This window comes from Carassius gibelio, chromosome B21, assembly GCF_023724105.1.
Source record: "Carassius gibelio isolate Cgi1373 ecotype wild population from Czech Republic chromosome B21, carGib1.2-hapl.c, whole genome shotgun sequence".
In the NCBI taxonomy this organism is placed as follows: Eukaryota; Metazoa; Chordata; class Actinopteri; order Cypriniformes; family Cyprinidae; genus Carassius; species Carassius gibelio.
In genome coordinates this window covers 15,164,475-15,186,326 of record NC_068416.1, presented here as the reverse complement: position 1 = coordinate 15,186,326, position 21,852 = coordinate 15,164,475, and the positions used below count along the sequence as shown (strand labels likewise).

Genomic DNA, 21,852 nt, shown 5'->3' with positions numbered 1-21,852 from the left:
AATCGAGGGAATGCAATAGTAATTGTGTGCACATTTTAGTACATTGAGGGAAGGAATTAGTAAATCGTGCACACAATTTAGCCTACTATTTTTTTCCTGCATGTCATGTGCGGGGATCCGTAATAATGTACCCTATAATAATAAAAATCCACCCAGTGTTTTTTTTTTTTATCTACTAAAATCATTACCCCTTTCTCAAAACAAGCCATTCTACTGTGTGACGTCACACAGACAGGCCCCTCCCACGATAGTTTGATTGACAGTAGTGTTTCAGCACAAGACTGGATTGGTGTCTTACCTTAGACCCGCCCTGAATGAGCTGATATCAGTCCGCCATTTTTCGACCTAAGCAATTTAGGTGTTTTGTTGTTGGATGTAATAATGAATATAACAGTCGTCAATTACTCCCGACATCTGCGCCGCTGAAGACAGTTGATTACATTTGTTTTTGAAGGGAATGCACCCCGATCTACATAAATGTGTTATAAATGTTAATTCGTGATCCAGCTTCATCTAACGTTAAAAAAAAGTGAGTATAAGGTTTCTTTTTTTTATGAATCTTTGCAAATCTCTAAGAGAGCGGTTCGGAAGAGTGGGGCGGAGTCAGTAGAGCTCTTTTAAAGCATTTAAACCGGAATGCAAGAAAACGGCTTGCAGTGAAAAGAGCTATTTTTGGCAAGGTAAAAATGGTGTTGTTTTACATTACCAATGAGAAATTTTAACAAAAGTATGTTATAGATTTTTAATTAAGACCCTAAAGAATAATATTAACTTGTGGAAAACAGGCATTTTCACATGTCCACTGAGCTTTAAGAAGAGTGATATGAAGTTGACTTCCTCTGTCAAACAGATGAATGCAGCTGTTTTGTGAGATACGTCTACCTTTATAATCATCAGTTAGTAGCATGTTCGAAAAAAAAAAAAATTATCACAATAAATTCTCGTCTCTGTGTTCTTTGTGGATTTGAGAAAAATGCACACACACACACACAAATATATATATATATATATATATATATATATATATATATATATATATATATATATATATATATTCAGTTGAGAACATCCGTTAAATGCACCAGCGTGCACTCTTCTGTGTCTGCCGTGCTGCCTGGATGCACTGTTTTCGATAAAATCAAAGCATAAATACACGTAGAAAATGTATTCTTGTTTCGCAGCTGACACAGAATAGTGTCCGTAGTTTGCGTTCAGCGGATGTTCTCCAAAATGCCACTACGGTGATGCAGAGAGACACAGAGGAGACAAATTGTTGAATAAAGTCATTATTTTTGTTTTCTTCGCTTACAAAAAGTATTCTCGTCGCTTCATAAAGTTACGGTTGAACCATTGATGGCAGATGGACTATTGTGACAACGTCTTTCATACTTTTCTGGACCCTGACAGTGCAATTTACTTGGCAGTCAATGGGACAGTCACAAGTTTTCACGGTTTTCATCCAAAATATTGTGTTCCGAAGACGAACAAAGCTTTTACAGGTTCGCAGTGGTGGACAGTAACGGAGTAGCTTTACTTCGTTACTGTACTTATGTACATTTTTCAAGTATCTGTACTTTACTGGAGTAGTTTTATTTTGAGCAACTTTTACTTTTACTTCACTACATTCCAAAGCATAAAATCGTACTTTTTACTTCACTACATTTCATAAAACATATCGTTACTCCCTATAATATCACGTGCTCCGACACGCAGAAGCGGTGTCTGATTCATCATGAACGAACTGAGTCTTTTCAAAATAAACTTTTAAATCGGATCGCGAATCAAACCAAACAATTCGTTTACGAATTAGAATGATCCGATTGCAGGTGTTCTGGAGTCGACCACTCACTGATTCAAATGAACCGTTTAGTGCGAGTCTCCAGAAGTAAGAACCGGGAGATCTTGTGAGCGCGTGTGCGTCTGATGTTGCTAAAAGTAAGTTATGTCGAAATTTTGGATTAATTATTGTAACTGAAAATCATATTTAGGTCAAAACTGTCAGTTGTTTGGGAACTAAATCCGTTGTAAAGAGTGATCTGTTTAAGCCCACTGAAATGCTCGAGTGCAGACGATGCAGACACATCAATTGTACGTAAAAAACCCCCCCATAAAATAACACAGATTAAATACAATAACTCATGCACGTTCAAATTCACCGCTGCCGTAATGTTAACAGTTGTATTATATACATATGTATATTGTTTGGATTAACTAGACGAGTAGACAGACATGAATGTTCATCGTACTGAAAATAAGAAATATTGTTAGCTGATGCTAACTGTCTAGCTAACAAGCTTGTTAGTGCTAAGTTGATGTAATTTTTATAATGTCCAAATATTTTTATTCAGCCACATATATATATATATATATATATATATATATATATATATATATATATATATATATATATATATATAGATTACATCTGGTTAGAAAAGAAAGGATGTGATGTTCAGAACATGGTAACTACAGTAATTATCAGTGGGAAGAGATGCACCCCGTTTGGCTAAGGGTGTTTTTAAACCACAGACAAGATTTGAAAAGGAAAAAATCATTATGAAATTTGTTTTATTATTTTTTTCCTTAAAATGTTCTTCCTAACTTCAGGCCTTATTATCATGTCATATATACAGTACAGACCAAAAGTTTGGACACACTTTCTCATTCAAAGAGTTTTCTTTATTTTCATGACTATGAAAATTGTAGATTCACACTGAAGGCATCAAAACTATGAATTAACATGTGGAATTATATATGGAATTATATACATAACAAAAAAGTGTGAAGCTGAAAATATGTCATATTGAAGGTTCTTCAAAGTAGCCACCTTTTGCTTTGATTGCTGCTTTGCACACTCTTGTCATTCTCTTAATGAGCTTCAAGAGGTAGTCACCTGAAATGGTCTTCCAACAGTCTTGAAGGAGTTCCCCGAGAGATGCTTAGCACTTGTTGGTCCTTTTGCCTTCTGTCTGCGGTCCAGCTCACCCCTAAACCATCTCGATTGGGTTCAGGTCCGGTGACTGTGGAGGCCAGGTCATCTGGAGCAGCACCCCATCACTCTCCTTCTTGGTCAAATAGCCCTTGATGCCTTCAGTGTGACTCTACAATTTTCATAGTCATGAAAATAAAGAAAACTCTTTGAATGAGAAGGTGTGTCCAAACTTTTAGTCTGTACTGTAACTTTGATGTTCTGTAAAACAACTAACTTTAAAATACTTTGTTCTTACTGGTGAAAATCAGATGGTCATCTCTGTTTACTCTCAGGTACATCACAGTGTAAGCTTCACAGTGAACATTACTCTCATCAGCGTAGTCCATATCAACAACAAAAATATCTTGACTCCATATAGTGGTTATTTTGGAAAAAAATCCAAGGTATTTTGAGCAGTAGGATTATAAAAAAAATGTGCTAATATAAAATTAAATTAAGTAGCCTATATAAAATTGCAAACATCTATCTTGCAGTACTTTTTTACTTAAGTACATAAAAAATTGAGTACTTTTGTACTTTTACTTGAGTAAAATTGAAAAAGGAGTACTTTTACTTTTACTGGAGTAATATTTTATTATATGTATCTGTACTTTTACTCAAGTACTTGATTTGTGTACTTCGTCCACCACTGCAGGTTCGGAATGACACGGGGGTAAGTGATTAATTACAAAAATGTTATTTTGTAATGTTAATTTACATTTGATAAAAAAAAAATTAAAAAAAACTTTGAGGACTTTGCCTCCTCATTTGACTCACATCGTTACAGGTTCACAAGTATTTGAACACACACAACTTGCACAGTGGAATGCCTGCAGTGCAAATCCCAATACCAATCCATAGAATAAGGGTCACTCCTACACTCAAAGTAAAAGGTTCTCATGGACAAACATTCTTTTTAAACACCCTCAATAACGTCTCCATGGAGACACGACACGACGACTCACAATAGAGCTGCAACAAACTAAAAATAAAAGTCTCCTTGTCGTTCCACTTTGTAATGATGCAAAATGTCTGTTCCATTACAGAAACTCAGATGGCTGCTGTTGGGAACGTTGTGACATGCTGAACGTCTCTGGTGTCACAGTTCTGTTTAACACTGCAGAACATTTCCAAATTCTCGGGATGGCAAGGTCACCTCGACAGTGGGAAAGGCCAGAGCAACACTTCCCTCCAGGCTTCTATGTATGTGTGTTTGTATTGTGAAATTACATTAATGTGCTTGTGACCTAAATGTGTGACCTAATGTAAAGTGTACGTGACCTCCTGGTGTCATTGCGTATGGAAGTGTTTGTAAATGGGAGAGTATTTTTGTACGGTGGATCTGGACAAAGTAGAAGTGACAGTTGGAGGCCTGCGGGAGGAAAGGGGCACCATGGCACCTGGGTTGAACTGTCATGCTCGCTACAGAGCCTGATGGTCTGACCTCACACAAACACACACAGAGACACAAATAAACACACTCCACATCTCAAATAATGATCCCAAGGTGCACAACATGTATAGCTTGTCATACACACATTTCTACACGCTCATATCCTGGAGCGCACTTGGATTATTCTTTAGCAGGTGTGAACAGACAGATCATTGGCCATTGGCCAATTTAAATCATTGGAAAATTCATCTGGGCTTTATGCGACAACTTTCCTAGGAGTCACATCTAAACCGTTTCTCGTGTGAGCAATCTTCATAGTAATAGTTCAGTGGAGGTAATTCTGTCTACTGTAATTGTGTTTTACTGCTGAAAACACCTATGGCTAAAATAACTTACATTTTCACTTTATTTTCTTAGGTGTCAATATTTGGCTGTTAGTGCAGCAAAGATGTTGTAACTACATCTATACTAAAATGCATCCAGCTTTTACTCTTTGCTTACAAAAGTTGCCATGTGCTCTAATGAATTAAATAATATATTAAAATATATAAATATATACATAATTAAAAATTATTGACAGAATGATAGACAGACAGAATGACATACAGAAAAGACAAATAAAACGATAGACAGACATGACGATAGAATGACAGATAGACAGAATCATTAGGCAGACAGAACAATATACAGAATGATAGAAAGACAGAAATAACAGACAGGACGCAAGACAAAATGATAGAATGGCAGATAGAGTGATAGACAGAACAAACAATGGACAGGATGACAGACAGAATGATAGACAGACAAAAAAACAGACAGAAAGATGGACAGGATGACAGACAGAATGATAGTCAGACCAAACAACAGACAGAAAGATAGACCGACAAAACAACAGACAGGATGACAGACAGAATGACAGATAGACAAAACAACAGACAGAAAGATGGACAGGATGACAGACAGAATGACAGATAGACAAAACAACAGACAGAAAGATGGACAGGATGACAGACAGAATGACAGACAGACCAAACAACAGACAGAAAGATAGACAGAACGACAGACAGACAAACAGAATGATAGCGAGAATGACAGACTGAACAACAGACAGACATAACTACAGGCAGAATGATAGACAGACAGCATGATACACAGACAAAACAACAGAATGACAGAATGTTAAAAAAGAAAGTACAGGAGACAGAGAGGGAGAACGATCTAGAGAACGAGTGATAGACAGACAGAACCACAGACAGACACAACAATAGACGCGCAAATTGAAATTGCAATTTAAAAATATGCCCAATGAAAAGTTTTACGATCACGTGAGGTCATTTTTTAGGCAATTCAAAAAAATGAATATTTCAAAAAACTACAATGGAAAGTTTTTTGCACATTTACAGGTCACCTGGCATACGGAAAAGTCACATGATCATTGTTTAATGTACTATAGCCACATACGTGACCGTTCACAAGTACAAGGGGCTTTCCTTGCCATTAATGCTTGGATAACCCCTTACTTACACTGCAAACGTTTAAAGGCGCATTTATATAAAACTAGTACTTCTTGTTTGTATTTCAACAGGTGTGTTACTTCATCTTTAATTAAAATAATTTAAGATTTAATGATGCAGAACAGAGAAATAAATAATATTAATGAATGAATAACCCAATTAACGCTACAGTGATCAAGATGTGTCTCAAATAAAGAATTTATGCAGATGGGTTTCTACTAACAGGTGGCTTTTAGCAGTCACAATCTAAAAAGACAGGTCACATAAGCACACTGTTTGCATAGCCTAGCTTCTGCAACACTCAAATGTGCTATGAAATGCTACAGTGTTGATGCTAGTGGACGTGACAGTGATAGTGAATTACATGCATAGTAAACAGTCTGCAATTCCCACTTCTGGGTGAACCTCTAAAAGAAGAGCAGCAATCGTGGAGTTATTAATTTATATAGCATCAGAGTCATGTCAGGCTGCTGTGCTTCAGTAATTCTCTGCTCACATTTTGCAGCTTGCTAATCATCTGTGCCATCTCCTCCTGACTTCAGATTACGGCATTGCTCGAACCGAGTTAATTGCTTTGATTGCGCGCGTGCTTACAGTAGCTTCTCTATTTGCTATCTGTCTCGAGAGACGTCAAAGAGACTTTGTTTTTGGCACCTTTGTAAGAAATAATGAATTAATGAAATCCCTTCATAAGCACCTCATCAGAAACTAATCAGAGAGGCTAGATGAGGTAACTGAGTTTTATGTAGCAATGGCATGAGCTGGAGTGAATAACAATGTGAACAGTCAGAGCTCTGAGTGGCAGCTCTGACATTTGTCGAGGACAAACAAGTTTCCTGTCAGAGATAAATACTGTAAGCAGCCTGGTGTCTTCTGTCTGGCCCACACAATCCTCATTAGCAAAACACTTTTTTAAAGAATGGTTTGTGAAATGGCTGACAAATAGCCTCACAATCCAAAAAAGACCTTTATGTAACATCTCGAGGGAATATGAAGTAGTTCAAAGTATTAAAGATACAACTGCCCACCAACACAAAAAAGAATGCTCAAAGCTGTTTGAATTCATTTTCTTAATCACTATATTTGCCTTTTTTTACAGAAAAAAAACGTATCTGCCTGTTCACAATTAAAGTAACTTTATTAGTGATTTAATGCTTTGTTTGCATATCTTGCATATCTACTTTTTACAGCCATTTGTTCTCAATATAATATAATATATCTATCTATCTATCTATCTATCTATCTATATATATATATATATATATATATATAGAGAGAGAGAGAGAGAGAGAGAGAGAGAGATATTATATATATATATATATATATATATATATATATATATATATATATATATATATCCACAGTATATATCAGCGTACGGTGGGTACCAGGAATAGGACTGAAGAATCAGAGTGCGATTCAAACACAGAATACTTTAATAAAGAACTCAGGAGATGATAACTCAACTAAACATGACGGAGAATGGAACAAAACTAAGGGAGAACTGAGGGTTTATAATCAAGAACCAGATAAAGGGAACTAATGAGATGATTAATCAACACAGGTGGAAACTAATGAACTAATCGGGGAACACAGGAAAACTAGGTCACCGGCAGGAAGAACAGAAACACATGGAAATCTAAACATATAAATATTGTGTTTTAAATTATGTTTTTTTTTTCTTTAAGGATTAATAATCTTACAATTTAAAAACAAAAAATGGGAAGGACTCTGCAAAATACTCTCTTGGAGGCCATGAAAGACCAGACGTGATTCCCTATAACTGTCTGAGGGCCTTAGGTAAAAAGAACATGATGATTCAGCCCCATGTCAGTTCAATCTAGGACTTCACAACCATGAAAGCCAACTGACCTCCCTCACACACTGAGCGCTATCAAGGACTTTCTAATGATTTCGTAACAGCCTCATGTCTGCCCAGAACTTCAGCATTCCTCCTTTAGCTCAAAGGGGAGAGTTGATGGAGTTTTCCACGGAAGTCCTCAGCTAGCATGGAGAAACACTGTCAGGCTGAGTGCTCTGGCGCAGACAATCACATCTGTCATGGAACGCTCTCTGGCAGTGTAATCTAATTTGAGTGTGTTGCTTTATTCCCTCTAGGCAAGGATATACATGTCCAACCAAAATGTCAAACACTAGCAGAGAAGCCAGCACACCCAGAGGCTCAAGGCCAATCTGCACATAACGAGGCTAGAGGACCCCATCAGGGGTGTCAACGCTAGCCTAACCTATAGTTAAACTCCCCTCATGACTAATGCTAGCGACAAAAAGATTGTGAACAAGCGTCAGTCAGTGCAGTCAAAGAGATGGAATCAAATAAGGTTTTAAACATGTAGCTTAATAATTATACAGCATAAAAAAATATAAGAACATGTTATATTATATTATATTATATTATATTATATTATATTATATTATATTATATTATATTATATTATATTACGGTGGCTTTAAAGGTAATATTTTTACTGGCAAAATTGCACAAAAATGCAATATAATTTCTTAAAAATATAACACAATATTAAATTCTTATTTACTGAACTGTTGTATAAAATCACATTTAAACTCAGGTGTTCCGGAAAAAAAAAGACTACTGGTGTGATATTGCTCTCACTGCTCGTGATATCGCTTATCATGTGATATAAATATGAGACAACAAATCATAAAGGGACATTTTTTCCCCAATATCTTGTATTTTAGGGCATAACTGCATCTATGTAGTTGTTACAATACAACATATTTGTCAACAGTCTGAAATGTGAGATAACGTACAAGTTAAAATATTTTAATCGCATAATTTTTTCAGAACTAATTAATTAAGTTACTGTGTTAAACTGACAGCCCTTATTATATTACACCATCAAATTTCTAAAATAACTCTTTTATGCTTACCGTGACTACATTTATTTGATCAACAATACAATAAAAACAGTAATATTGTAAAATAAAATAAAAATTTATATTTTAACATTTTAAATATAAAGTTGTATATTATTGTTGCAATCCAATGATCAAACAGGCATTGTGTCAAAAAGCTGAAATAACAAAATAAATATATACTGTATGTAGGTTATCAGACACTAAAACTATCTGTTTTGGTCATAAAAATCAATTATTGATCTAAACTTTACCTTCACTTCGAAATAAATCTCTCTGTGCCTTTCTTAATATATTCTGTATCATCTTATTTCAACATGATCTGCATTTCAGATGTAGTTCAGGGATGGTGTAATGCAGCAGACGATTAAGAAGATCATCTTTATTTTACAACCCATTTTCTCCTTCACAGATGTTGTTTGTGGAATATGAGTCAGCCAAGCAAGAAAGCAGCAGTGGAAGATGAAACAAATATGATAATGATGATGAAAATGGCTTTTTTTCATTTCCACCTACCTTGGTGAGATATCACATCCTTGCTGCATAAAGGCTCCCAGGGAAAACCACAGGCTATTGAAGATCCCAAACTCATTGCTGTGCTCAGGTTGCTTCTCCTGCTTCTCCTCTCGCTGATTCTGACTCTGACCGTGCTGGTTTGGTGACTGGTTGGGCTCTGGTGATGGTGGTTGGTTCTGGTTCTGGTTTTGCTGCTCCATTCCATCCTCTTCATCATCCGCGTGCCACTCATACGGACTGAAGCGACTCACCAGAAACAGCACCACACTCACGCCAATGTAGGCAAACACAATGCACATCCAGATCTCGTACGCCAGTGGGTCCAAGAAGGAGAAGACACCTGGTTTGGACTTTGTGGGCTTCTTGATCATGATGGATATACCTAAACTCATAAAGGGCTTGGAGAAATCGATGACCTCTTCTCTGACCAGAGTGATGGTGAGGGGGGCGACAGCTACGTCTGCTTTCTACAAGACAATATGATTACATCATTAAGCAGAGGCAGAGTGGCAATCATGATTTCCACAGCGTCTCAGAGTGATGCAATCAAACATTAAGAATATGATTTACAAAGCTCTGAGATCCAGTTTGCATACAACAAGGCAGATCCTCTGTAGGTTTTCAGAAGACACTGGAATTACAAATCAAGCGCAAACCAACAAAAAAGCTTTATCCACCATTTTAGAAGTAGTTGAACATATAAATATCTTCAAGTATTACGAATCACTACAGAGTCAGTTCTACTCAATGCTGCATCCTCAAGAGAATCCCTCATACGCTATTGCTCTCTATGCATCATAATAATGCCTCATTTTTTTCCAAGCAGAAGAGAAATCTAACGAATGCCGGTTGACAACACTGAGCTGTGGTTGTTCATGTTTAGCCCAATGAAGACAGACTACATCTGACACTGCTTAGCATTCCTAAGCCACTAATGCTGCAGCCTCAGGGTAAAAATGCTCAGAATAAGAAACGGAGTGTGGGCAAAAGCCAACCTCACGTGCACCTCAGTTTGGCTATTATGAATTATATCTTGCTAATTGGCCTTCGTTAGGACTCTTTGTTATGTTGCAAATTGTCAGAAAGTCAGGCATTGCACTAACATGCTCTGACAGAAGGGAAAATGTACTTCATAAATGATAAGAGACAAAAAACATTTGTTCAAGCAGAGGTGCGGACACACTGTGTCCTGTTCTCTGTTCTGCGGCAAACTTTGCCAGCACTTTTCTCAACTTATTCCAAGGACTTCCAAGGAATGAAGGAAATGCAGCTTACAGCTAAAGTGACTGTAAATGTACACTAGAGATATAAGAAGTTAATATGTCCATTTAAACTAAATACAATAAAAAATGGAAAAGTGGAAAGACTACAGTAAATAAAACTTGATAACATTCGCAGATAATAGCTACTTACGCCATACACTAGTTCTCCAACCATCCCATTCCACATCATTGTCTCTGAGTCTCTGGCTCCATATTTTCTGTCCCCCACTATTTCTAGTCTGTAGGAATACCCCACGTGCTTGGCGATCTCTGCAGCCAGCTCCACACAATAACCTTCATACTTGTCATTACCCACGAGCTGCTCATGGTTCTTCTTCAGCATCACATATGGAGACTCCTAAGGATAAAAAAAAAACATATTCATTTTGCATTTAATATTTCGTGTGGTAGCAAGGGCCAGATCAGTCTAGTTGTTTCGCTACTACAGGATTCGGAGTAGCTGAAGTGGCTTGAAAGAAAATCTTGCATCAGCTACATCAAATGTTTTCTGCATTTCCAGCATATTTCTCAGCTTATATATTATTGAAGAGTTGCATTTCAGCTCAGTTCTGTGCAGCTACACAGAACAACATCAAGAGAGAAGAAAACACTAAACAAAAACAAGAGAAATACATTAAAATGTGTGTATGAGGAAACACGTGTGCCCTCTTACATGGGTATAATATTACAGTCCTGTAGTCTATTATAAAAGACAAATCAATAGTACAGCTGTCTAACCACAGTCAAAGAAGAATCCTAAAGGGAATGAGGGTATTTCCACTGAAATAAGATTAATAGACACTCAAAACTCTGAGTCAACCCACAAACTGTGCCCGTAATGAGCAGAACAGTAAACCCAGCAGGGTTCAAAAGATTCACACTACCTCTCACCTTCCTGAGAGGATGGTGATTCACCCCAGAGGCACGGAACAAAAATCTTCTGAGTGAGGGATCATGTGGTGACAATTTTTTAGAATTTGCTTTTTTTTTATTACATGAAACAAGTGATATAGCCTCCCAGGAAGACCAAAATATCACTATGTGATAACAGTAATAATGCGCATGTTTTTTTATGTCTTTATTGTATGCTCTACCAAGTTTGTGGCAACTAAGTAAAATGGGAGTGACTGAATCTGAAGGCAAAGTGAAGTACAGGCCGTGATACACCAAACCAACAGATCTAGCACACTGTGTTGTCACCAAAAAATGTGCTTGAAAACATCACATACACTGCAGGCAATGGCCAACTAGCATGTACTTTACTGGCCATTGGAGCGAGCGAACCAAGCCCGTGATGTCACACACAGTGGTACTGGAATATGGTGGCGTCCTTGCTCCAAAAGCTACAACAAAAAATACTTTTTCTTTCAAATGGTAACTTTAATCACATTTGCAATATATATTTAATCAAAGTGGAAATTACTTTACTAAATGATGTTAACTTAACTGACTGCTTCACTTCCACTTGAACTTTATACATTCCAGTCAGCCATGTCATTATAAAAATATGTGCGTTTTGGAATGCTCAGATGTAAAATGAAAAAAGCCTCCATGTTCATTCTTGGCTTTGTCGTTCATTACTTTTGCTTTTCTTCTCGTGCACTGGTTGGCTAAGCTCAACAGAAAATCAGAGTGAACTTAGCTAAGATAAATTCAACTATATTTTAATTTTTTTAATAATTTTCTAACTGTTTTTAAATGTTTTAATCATTTTAAAAGTTTTAAAATTGCTTGTTTTATTTTTGTTATTTTTTCCTTCATGATTATTTTACTTTCTTTTATGTAAAGCACTTTGAATTACCATTGTGTACGAAATGTGCTGTATAAATAAACTTGCCTTGCCTTGCCTATAGCCCAACAATGGTCAAGGGCCGTCAGCTTGGTGTCTCACAACCTTAAGTGTTTAGTAGATCAACCTACTGTATATAAAGCTTGTAAAGCCTGTCCATTCTCAATATTACTGAAGCCCGTTTCTTACTTAAAAAAGTCACTGAGCTCTTGTAATAAGACTTCATATTTCACATCTTTAACTATATATCCTATAATGTGATTTATTTTTATTTTAAACTTACAATGACCTTTTATATTTTTACTGGTAGCCATTCATAGCTTGACACAGTAATATAGGCTCAAACAATGGCATGAATTTAGAGTGGAAACTATTCGTTTGGTTGACCAGAACTATACTAGAATACCACACTTTAGCTTAACGCCACACACCTCAGGATCATTATCTGCATACACACGTGCACAGAAAACATGGACACCATTTCATCTCGATGACACTGATGATTTGTAATTCACACTGTATGTGACACATTGCCAGAACAGATGAACAGAAATAGCTTTAAAAAACAACGATTAAAAAGCAATCAACAATGAATCTACTATCTTTCCATTACAACTCGAGTTGTATCGAAAAACTTACCAAGATGGTGGTGACTACATAGGTCCTGTTTTGCAGTCCATACGTCTCATTGAGCATGTTGCTGTAAGTAGCTGTGTTCACGTATTTCTCACGTTGGTTCCAGTAGCCCACCTGCAGGCAGAAGAGAGGAATATCACAGCAGTGCACAGGAATTTCAGAGCCACTATTTTTAGAATGTTAAATATTCATATTGACGGCTTAAGAGGAGCTGTAATCACTTGAAATGCATACGCGGCTCTTTAAGCCTGCCTGTGACTAACACTTCATTCGCTTTCATCACAGCCAGTGCTGAAGTTTCAGGTACAACCTCAGGTTAAACATTCCGAAGCAAATTTATGTCAGGAAAATGTCAAGCATGATCTGTTTTCGAAAATTTCAAGTGAGGAGTCAGAATGTACGATTGTTGGGATGCGCTGGTAAGCATGGACATCATATGTGTGCAAGCAGGGAAAAAATTATTCGATTTACTTTCTTGGGTCCGTTTGGGCCAAATTCCATCACGCTGACAGTGAAGTTGGTCCGATGTCCTTTTTCATTAAACTGAACATGTCCTGTAAGCCCTTCGAACTGCACCTACAGAGAGAATCACACATAATTTGGTTGTTCATCATTTCATCTTCATCAGTCATGAAGAACTTCACACTGATTTAAATTTTTTTGCACAGGAAGCCAAATGATACTCATGCTGGGCCTACGTGATGAATTCAAATAAAATGAAAATCATTATGGCTTAGTGCGATTATCACAACGGCTGCTATTTATTTGAATAAATATATGAACTATATCTTAAGCGCAGTTTTACACACAAGCTGCTCATGATCCTGCGTTTTCATTGTCAAAAATGTTGTTCCCCAACTTGTAATGAAAAGTGCTTATAAACTAGCTGTTGTCAACTCAAGAGAAGCTTGGAAGCTGGAGTATAAGCAAACCTGGAGCTTTAAAAAAATTAATTGCAATCAGCCTTTTCCCTAACTAGTGCAGCCCTACCTTAGCTTGGAGAAAATTAAATGGCATTTTTAAAAGCTGAAAAGTCAGTTCTGGGTGGTAAAACTGGCTCTGCACCAGCCCCTAAATCCTTTTTGTCTTGAACAGAAATTTGATTTAAATAAAAGCCTAAAAAGAAGTTACAAAGCCCCACCAGCTAATCAGCATCCTCTTAATAGGTATGCTGTGGTGAACAGAAGCTGTTTTTGGCTTGTCTGAATGTATTTACAATCAACATATATATGATTGCTAAGAATTTCATCAGATAATGGATAAAACAAAAGCAGTTTGTGATTGCATAAAGAGGTGGAATCAAATTACTTTGGATGTTAAGATGACCCTGATGTGCTATGTTTGTTTGTGGGCAGGTTATATAGTAACAGCGCATCATTTCATCGTTCGACTTAAGTCAGTAAAAATTACAAGCCAGTTCTGAGGCCTGCAGTTCGGGTAAGTGTCTGGTTACCTGCTGTAGGGCTCTCTGAATGTCGATGCCCTGACCCCAGGGTGCGGGAGGGTTAGCCAGACACTCTCCTGCATTCCCCCTGCGAGAGATATCAATGCGCTGCTTCCTCAGGTTCTGGAAGCCAGTGGCCATGACAGTCACCCCGTCATATGTGAGTGCTCCAGTGTACTGAGATGTTCCACAGACACGTCCCAAATGAAAAGGGGAAAAGGACAAAAGAAGTTATTCACAACGTTTGGCTTTCATTTGCCCTTCTGAAAAGGACCAGCATAGAGGATCACCAGCATATGCATTGATGAGTTTCGTAGCTAGTTTAAGTAGCAAGATTTAATTCACCTCTTAAATGAATTAACCAGGCAGGATCAATATGGAAATTCAAGGTCCTTTCAGCGGTGCAAACACCTTTTTAAGTACATCATGAGGGCATTTAAATCATGTTTTTATGACTAAGACCTTGCTTTACCTTGAGCCTCCTTTTGGGACTTTTCAAGTCTTTACTGTCAAACTCCAGCCAGTCTTGTATCGTCCTGCTGACAGTAGGGTTTGTGTAGTTCATGAGCTGGAAGCCTGTCACATTGGCACCTGCTTTCCTGAATTCTGTGAGATTAAGATCCAGAAATCCCTGAAGACAAACACATCAAAATCTCCATTATTTATTTATTATATTATCTTTCAATCATGCATTGATACACAGACAAATTACAGGACTTAGTGTACTCTAAATCAAAAAGAAAACACAATTGCAATCATTTTTAATAGCATAATTATGTTAGGAAATGCATTCAGGGTAATAAAATAAGTTAAAAATCTATTACAGCTTCTATTGCAGTAATAAGTTAAATTTAAAGGAAAATAGTATTCAGTCAAATAGAACACAGTATAAACCCATACTCAAAGTTAGAACACTTTGACTAGATCTTAGAAAACTACCTATTAGAAATCATCACTTTATGGCACAGTTGGTTAGAGTTGACAATATAATGTGTTGTATAATTATAATGTCATAATGTCCGTGTTAGAGCTAATGATACAGGGCATGTTGGGTGAATATCGCAGGGTCTGTGTGATGATAACTTGTAATTGTATGTTTGCTTATCTGGGTGACCGACCCATGTGGCGATGAACCCCAAGACACTCTATAACGCAAAGTGTTGCATCCTTGCTGCTTTCATCATGATTGGTTATAGGATGACATCTTTTTTCATCATCGCTGAATTGGATTATGTACTTGGAGCCTTGTTTAGAGGATTTTCTTTTCTACCCATCACAGAACCTAATTATACATTTACAATGCTTCCTTTGAAGTCACAGTTCAGTGCTGTATTACAGTTTCTTTAGTCAATGTAATATGAAGTAAATGAACCCATCCTGAAAAAAATAGAAACTAGAAAATTTAAAATTAGAAACTAAAATATTAATGAAACATTCTAATGTACATAAGTTCCATAAGGGAAGATCTGAAAAGTGTGGTCAAAGACTGAAAATAAATTAATCATAAATCAATAAAAAAATAAAATGGGAAAAGGTTAAATTTACAATGCTTCTTGTGTCTCAGTCTAATTAGTATGTTTTCTGAGCATAGGAAGCCAACAAAAATAAAATAAAATAAAATAAATGTAGCTTTTGATCATAATGTGACACCTTACACTGTTGGGAACGTTACTTTAAAAAAGTAATTAGTTATAGTTACTCACTACTTGTTCCAAAAAGTAATTGAGTTAGTAACTGAATTACTCTATAATAAAGGTAACTCGTTACCAGGGAAAGTAACTATTTGCGTTACTGTAAAAAAAAAAAAAAAAAAAAAAGTTGCTACTGTATATGTCAAATGTTTTTTTTTTTTTTTTTGTTGCAGTTTTCACAAGTCAGTTAAAATGAGAAGAACAGACAGGTGTTCGTACATAACTTTCGATATTAATTGCACGTCAACAGACAGCAAGAGTTTTATCCTGCACTTCAAGTATTATCTTTGTAAGAAAAGTGTTTTTGGCCACTAGATTTGTAGATGCGTGTGTCACATATTACATGTACACATTACATGCACATTCTTGCCTTTGACCACAATGAATTTGAAGTAGCGCTTATATCTCCACCATGAAAATGGCAAGTTTTCATCGCTCCTGACTCGCCATTTCTACTGCTGCTGCGAATCTCTGTGTAGCTGTTGCTTGTGTGTGTGTGTGTGTGTGTGTGTGTGTGTGTGTGTGTGTGGCGCTGCAGCGTGTGCTGGCATGTCTGTAAAAACACTGGCTCTGATTGGCTACCGTGAAACACATGACTCTGCCTTAGCCAATCATAATCGCTTATCTCGTTATTAACCCACCTCCTCACTCACTGTGTGAGCCAGGGGTGTGTTCGGATTGCATAGTTTATTAAATCAATGCTTAGTAACGCACCGCATTTAACGTTCAGTAACGTTAACGGCGTTGTAACGACGAAAAAAATAATTAGTTAGATTACCCCGTTACTGAAAAAATAACGTCGTTACCTAACGCCGTTCTTTTAAACGCTGTTATTCCAAACACTGCACCTTACAGATCTCTTTTTGCTTTGTTTTTGTTGTAATTAATCTTTCCTTTTTAATTTTTTTTTTTTTGTTCTTATTATTTTTCCCTAGACTTATGTCTGTTATTTGTAGTAACTTATATTTGGTGAATCAACATTAAAATGTTGTTGTTGTTTTTTTGATTGAACAACACATTTGACCCATATTTTATGACGTGGTTCGAAGCAAGCTGACTGTAACACCACTCACAAGGATGCAAAAAAAGGGCAGCTAATGCCTTCCAGAAAGGGTACAAATGCTAATTCTGTCAGAGGGTAATCTGCAATCTGTCTGCATTGTGTCTCACATTTAAAAGCATGCACACTCCCCAGTCACACAGAAAAAAGAGGGGGAAAGAAGCCATGCAATGTAAAACACCACCATCAATTTGTCTGAACGTTCCCTTGCGATTTTAGTCTATTTGCAAGAAGTTAACCGACAATACATCTTAGTAGCCTCAAGGCTCATAGTTCATTCATGCAGACCAAAGAGGGCTGAAGGATACAGGATGCTTCACTTACCAGGTTTGCTAGTATGTAATGGTAGTTCTTCAAGTTCTTTTTTTGTGCTGCAATCTGAAAGACAAATGCAACGCACATGAGAGCAAAACAGCAGAACCCTCTCTCTTTCACCACAGCTAATGGCAGGCCTCTTTCATTCAACGCCAATTAAAGTATAATTTTTAGCCTGGCTCTCTAAATAGCTATGAATAGGTCCCATCATTCAGGACTTAACTGCACACCCTCCAAAGTTCACTGGGTGTGGAATATCTGTGATCAGAAGGGGCAGTCAGAACTACACGAGATGGAAAGGAGGAAAGAAGGATTTGGCATCTGTCACCATAGGAAGTCTAATTATAGGACTTAATGACTACATGTGCATGTAGACCACAGGAACACCTGTGAACAGCAGCAAGCCTCCGGAAGCACCCTGTCAGGGTTAATTGTATCAGATGCTGATTTCTGATCACTGGGTTTGGCAGTGGTTTCTTTGAGATCTTGTCTGGATGGTGAACGGGAAGAAAAAGTAATTGCCTTGGTGTGCCTGAAGGAGGAATTCATTGTCTCTCAAATCATTCAGCGAAAGACATGGCATCACTTTAAAGTGTGCTGAAACATTATCTGTTATCCAAGAAGACATGTAATGTTCCATAATAAAGTCAACATTAAAATGTAAAATGTCTACAAACGAAGGCAGATGTCCCAGATCAACTTATTTAGTGTCTATAGGCTATTAAGTTAAGAGAATACACTAGAGAATACTATATATATATATATATATATATATATATATATATATATATATATATATATATTAGGGGTGTAACGGTTCACAAAATTCACGGTTCGGTTCGATACGATACACTGGTGTCACGGTTCGGTTCGGTACAGTTCGGTACATTTTAGATACAGCAAAATGAAAAAATTGGCAGATAAATTTCCTTGATTTTTAAAAAATGTTTTATTTATTAACAAAGTATGTTTTCTTTCTTTTTTTTTACATTTAACAATGATGGAGCTATTCTTTACCCATCTTCTATGGCAGCATACTGTATAAAACAAAAACAGCTCCTTATAAAAAAAAAAAATGAAAATGTTATATTGTTGTAGTAGTTATGAACAAATACAAAGATGTAACTCTTTATATGGAACTCTATAACTCTTTATATTGAGTGTGTTTTTACTCAATTGGTTCTCTATAGGGCTTATGTTTTTTGGAACAAAGCAGGAATTACGGTCTGGCTGAAATGGGCTTGTGAAGGAATATTGTAACGGGGCTCAATTACATTAAGCATGTTCTTAAAACCTGCGTTTTCCACTATAGGCGCTCGCTCACTCAGTACGCACTGAAGGCTCGTGGCAAAATGGCTAATGCGTTTAACAGACCAGAAAAAGAAGATCCTCCAATAACCAACAGGTCTGCTGTTTGGGTGCACTTTGGATTCCCTGTAAGCTATAATGGTGATGATAGAATGAATGGTAAATAGTAAGGTCTCATATCCGTGGCTATAACGTAAATGAAGCCTACCAATCGCCGCAGTGATGTCTTTTGCCCTGTTTGAATCCGTTGGAAATATCTGCCGAAATGCTGCGGGGATAGTTTGTTGCTTGTATGTTTCTCCTTTTTTTCATCTTTTCCCAGATACTGACACAATAAGGTGATGTCGGCGTAAATGAGTTGACATGTTTCAAGTATTCCCACTGGTGTTTTTTCTTTTTTTTATTATTCCCGCTGGTGTACCCTATTGTCATGTAGATGCGACATACCATTGTTTTTTTATCCACCACTCTCTTGCCATCACCATGGCTTACAGGGAATCCAAACTGCACCCAAATACCAGACCTGTTGGTTATTGGAGGATCTTCTATTTCTGCTCTGTTAAACGCATTGGCCACTGTGTACCGCGCATGAGTGAGCGAGCGTCTGACTGAGTAGCCTAGCATATAAGTTAGTGTTTTGTTCTTCTTCGGGGGTGTCAGGGGCGTTGCCTGTTACGTCGTTTGGGTTATTGGGCTACCTTGTTGAACGCATATCATTATATTTCACTTTTTCTTTTTTTTTTCAAATATAATTAATTAGTCCAACGAACCGTTCGGTACATAATGCGTACCGCGTACCGAACCGAACCGAAAGCTACGAAATACGAATACGCGTATCGTTACACCCCTAATATATATATATATATATATATATATATATATATATATATATATATATATATATATATATATATACGTATATATATATATATATATATATATATATATATATATATATATACATATATATATATATATATATATATATATATGTATATATATATATATATATATGTATATATATATATATATATATGTATATATGTATATATATATATATATATATATGTATATATATATATATATATATATATATATATATATATATTATATATATATATATATGTATATATATATATATATATATATATATATATATATATGTGTGTAATATCTTTAGAAACTAAGAAATGGACTAGAGAAACTGTAGATAAAAAAAAAGATTAACAAAGGTATAAATCTGTGTTGTACTAAGAAGACATATTCGTAACTTTATAATTAAAGCCTTTATATATTATGCATTATAAAGGTATTGATCATTTTATTTAATAATGATAAGGATAATGATGCATTATATAATTTTTACAACCAAAGTTAAATATACTTATTACAAAGTTAAATCTTTCAGCACAGTCTTACACAGTTTCCAATACATTCCATTTAATTCCACATATTTTCCCTCAAAACCCATGCAGAAAATGTGAACATTTTGTCTGGGCCAACCACCTGGTTATGGGATCACACAGTAAAATCCATGCACTATACACACAATATAAACAATAAAGCATGTTCTTTGTCATAGTAATGTATAAAGCATTCACCAAGTTTAAGATGGAGTTGAGTCTCACTAGCTCACAGTCCAGAATGATCCTGTACTCCTTCTTATTATCCAGATCTTGGATGGTTTTCAAGAACGCTGCTTCGGTCAGGGTGTCAAAGTTTATGGATGTCACCTGCCAGGTCTTCTCAGCAGCAGTGTCCAAGATCTTTTGCAGCACCGTCAGACCTACAAAAAAAAAAAAAAAGTAAGAAGGCTATAATTGAATATTCATTTTAGGCAGCTGCTTGCATGGATACACATTTGTTTCAGCACAATATGTTGAAGCATCTGTACCTCCTAAAAAACATCAGTATTTTAAGACAGTGATTCAGCTCACAATAGTGATGTACTGTAACATGCTGGGAAGTAAAGTCATGATTTGGAAAAAAGCCACATGCTCTGTTGAGTCACGTACTCCTGAGGAGAAGCTCTGTCTCCACATTCAGCAGGGGGTCTCCACTGTTCTGCTCCAGCTCTGATCAACATCTGCTTTCATATCACTTAGAATCTCCTGCTTAGAATTATGCACAGCTAAAAACTCTTTTCTTCAACTGAGGGGAAAATTCTGGGTGTTTTTGTAAGGAGGACAAGTCGAGACATGTTTGAAGTTGTTTAGTCTGGACACATTTTAGAAAAACCTTGAGCAATCATGCTTTAATTAAATATTGGGATATGCAACATTTATTTCTTCACTAAACAGTTCTCTTTCATTACTTCTAGCTTGCTTACGTGTGATTTTCGGCATCACATCCTTTTATACATTCTCTTTTTTTTGTCCTCCAGTGCTTATTATCTTTTCAAAGAAAACAGGACTTCATGTTAAGCAACTGCCTTTTGTAATCCAGTAGATCAAAAGCAACTAGCAGCAATTGTATGAACTGTATAGCTATGCTCTTCTAAGAGGAAATACAATAATGTGATATTAATGGACATTGCTCTGCTGAGAGCCAGCATTTGGGTGGCTTGCTGTGAATTTCATTAGAACTGAACAACCTATTTTATTGGGCGCCTCTCGCCATGCAGAGACGCGATGTATGACTAAGCACGCATCGTTTCAGATCATTTGACTTTTTCTGGTTACCTGCGTGCGGTTTGATCATGTGGTGGCTTCTTGCATACGGAGAGGAACTAATAAAAGAAAGAACGGCTGATTGTTCTTCAGACAGGAACTATCTGCCGACACTGACAGCTTGTTTCCTGTGTAGCAGACGCACTGATATAATTAGTTTAATAAAAGATGATTCCCTCGTCAGTAGCATCTGTATTTTAAGGTGAGTATTTTCTTAGCCTCCTAAGATTTATTGACTATGAATTGAACGGAATTAAGAAAATTCCTCTATTTATTAGACCATTAATGACAAATAAAAGAAAATTTCAAAATAGTGAAAAAGAAAAAAAATATCATTGTATGTGTCAAGCTTTCACACAAGCTTTTGCATTCATGTCAGTTTTATATAG

At 36.4% G+C, this 21,852-nt stretch overlaps 1 protein-coding gene across 2 annotated transcripts in view; it reads right to left on the bottom strand.

Annotated features, from left to right (window-relative positions):
• LOC127986539 (glutamate receptor 1-like) overlaps window positions 1-21,852 on the bottom strand; it is a 57,688-nt gene that overhangs the window by 17,422 nt on the left and 18,414 nt on the right. For both annotated transcript variants that reach the window (XM_052588815.1, XM_052588816.1), the window contains exons 4-11: window positions 20,396-20,580; window positions 17,496-17,549; window positions 14,893-15,051; window positions 14,430-14,597; window positions 13,448-13,552; window positions 12,980-13,090; window positions 10,703-10,909; window positions 9,290-9,756 (exon numbers count right to left, since the gene is read on the bottom strand). In XM_052588815.1, coding sequence (XP_052444775.1) covers window positions 9,290-9,756; window positions 10,703-10,909; window positions 12,980-13,090; window positions 13,448-13,552; window positions 14,430-14,597; window positions 14,893-15,051; window positions 17,496-17,549; window positions 20,396-20,580 — 1,456 coding nt within the window. The remainder of the gene's footprint in view (window positions 1-9,289; window positions 9,757-10,702; window positions 10,910-12,979; window positions 13,091-13,447; window positions 13,553-14,429; window positions 14,598-14,892; window positions 15,052-17,495; window positions 17,550-20,395; window positions 20,581-21,852) is intronic.